This window comes from Zingiber officinale, chromosome 6B (genome assembly GCF_018446385.1).
Source record: "Zingiber officinale cultivar Zhangliang chromosome 6B, Zo_v1.1, whole genome shotgun sequence".
Lineage (NCBI taxonomy): Eukaryota > Viridiplantae > Streptophyta > Magnoliopsida > Zingiberales > Zingiberaceae > Zingiber > Zingiber officinale.
In genome coordinates, this window is record NC_055996.1 from 65,542,546 (window position 1) to 65,544,131 (window position 1,586).

A 1,586-nucleotide genomic window follows, 5' to 3' on the forward strand; every position below is an offset into this window, starting at 1 on the left:
ATGGAGAGAAATCAATTGTGTGCTTTCCTTAAAGAAGAGAAGAACCATTCCTGTCTTATTGAAACAGAAAGATAAAGCATGATTAATAGTCTTGCTGCTATTATTCGAGAAGGATGGTCGCTTGATTAGAAGAATTATACATAGGGAATGGCAATCATAAGCTCTTCTACAATATTTAATGCCAAGATCAGCACAGCAGTTCAATAAATCGTAACTGCTTTATCAGCTGATACTGATTTTTCTGGCAATTGCCAGAGATGAAAGAAGGCTATTTCAGTATTGGGTGTTAATGAAATTGGGAGGCTGCAATTTTCACGTTTACTCACCTTCCAATGTGTGCTTCCACGGTGCAGATCGACCCTAACACAATAAGCAAAGGATGAATCATAAGTAAATCGTCAAAAAAAAAATCCAATTCTATATTTTGCAGTAATCACTAAAGGGATCTATGAATATCACCTCTGGCACAATCCGATTCAGAAATGTTTCAGTGTCGCTCTGAACATCAGAGTCATAATTCTCATTTATGGTGAGAGAAGCACTTGTATGCTGCACTGAACAAGTATTTAACCTTCTGATCAGAAGAACAGCAGCAAAATGCAACGGACAATTTGTTTTTAATAAAATTGTAATCGCAGTCAACGAAAACTCACGGAAAAGATGAGCAAGGCCGCATTTGAAGCCCGACAAATCTTGTTGTATCTCTTCAACAATCTGGCACAACACCAGAAGCATACGAGTTATGTTTCATCACATTTTCCTATACATCGAGCGTCCATCAGTAAGAAATATAAGAGATCAAGTACAACCAAACGCATCTATCGATTGACCAGTGGATCATTTTCCAAACACAACAGGAAAAAAATTGCTTTTTGCTGATTAATAAGGGAGATAAAATCAAGAAATGATCGGAAGAAAAAGAGACAGATTTGGGGGCGATTGAACCTTGGGGGTGATGAGATGGCATCCGCGCCTCTGAGCAGGGACGACGACGGTCTTCTGTGCCCACTTGGCGGCCATGGCCTCAGAGACAGCACTAGAAATGCCGGCGGCGGCCACGACAAGTGTACGAGGGCCCTTCTGGGATCTCAAACGGGGGATCGCATGGAATTGCTTCTTTAAGTCCAGCAATCTCTTCTTCTGAAAGGCTTTCAGCTATCACTCTTAGAGCCATCTTCTTCAACTTGTCATCATCACACCTGGGGTTGTAGGCAATCAAGAAATTTTGTATGAAAACTTTCATACATGTAAATCTCGTACTAAATAATATGTCAATGTTATATATACATGTAATTCATACCGTAAGTGTGTTTATATCGTAACTGACAAGTTTTCTTTAGGGCCAACTTCTACTCAAGCTCTTTAAACACTGCATCAAAATAAAAAAATTGGCATTAGTTCTGTGCTAAATGAAAATCATATTTAGAGGAAAAAGCGGGAGTGCTGTAGATGGATATATTAACCAAGCATATTAATGTTTGACCTGTCTTTACAAGTTCTAAGCATATATATTAACCAAGCATATAACCTAAGAGGAATAAGTTACAAAATGCTACTTGATGTTTGACCTGTCTTTATTGGATTTT

General features: G+C 38.5%; 1 protein-coding gene across 1 annotated transcript; it reads right to left on the reverse strand.

Moving 5' to 3' along the window:
- Nucleotides 1-208: 208 nt before the first annotated feature.
- On the reverse strand, nt 209-1,105 carry LOC121990245 (UPF0047 protein YjbQ-like). The gene is made up of 4 exons (XM_042544418.1): nt 946-1,105; nt 654-714; nt 460-554; nt 209-360 (listed from the first exon to the last, which is right to left on the reverse strand). The coding sequence occupies exons 1-4, from the start codon at nt 1,018-1,020 to the stop codon at nt 319-321; spliced, it is 273 nt and encodes a 90-aa protein (XP_042400352.1). The 5' UTR covers nt 1,021-1,105; the 3' UTR covers nt 209-318.
- Nucleotides 1,106-1,586: the final 481 nt, after the last annotated feature.

Excerpts from the sequence above, each read along its gene's own strand:
- LOC121990245 (XM_042544418.1), bottom strand. The coding sequence starts at position 1,020 with ATGGCCGCCAAGTGGGCACAGAAGACCGTCGTCGTCCCTGCTCAGAGG. Across the intron at positions 555-653 it reads CGGCCTTGCTCATCTTTTCC|TGCAGCATACAAGTGCTTCT; the intron begins GTGAGTTTTCGT and ends ATACTTGTTCAG. Across the intron at positions 361-459 it reads TGAATCGGATTGTGCCAGAG|GGTCGATCTGCACCGTGGAA; the intron begins GTGATATTCATA and ends TTATTGTGTTAG.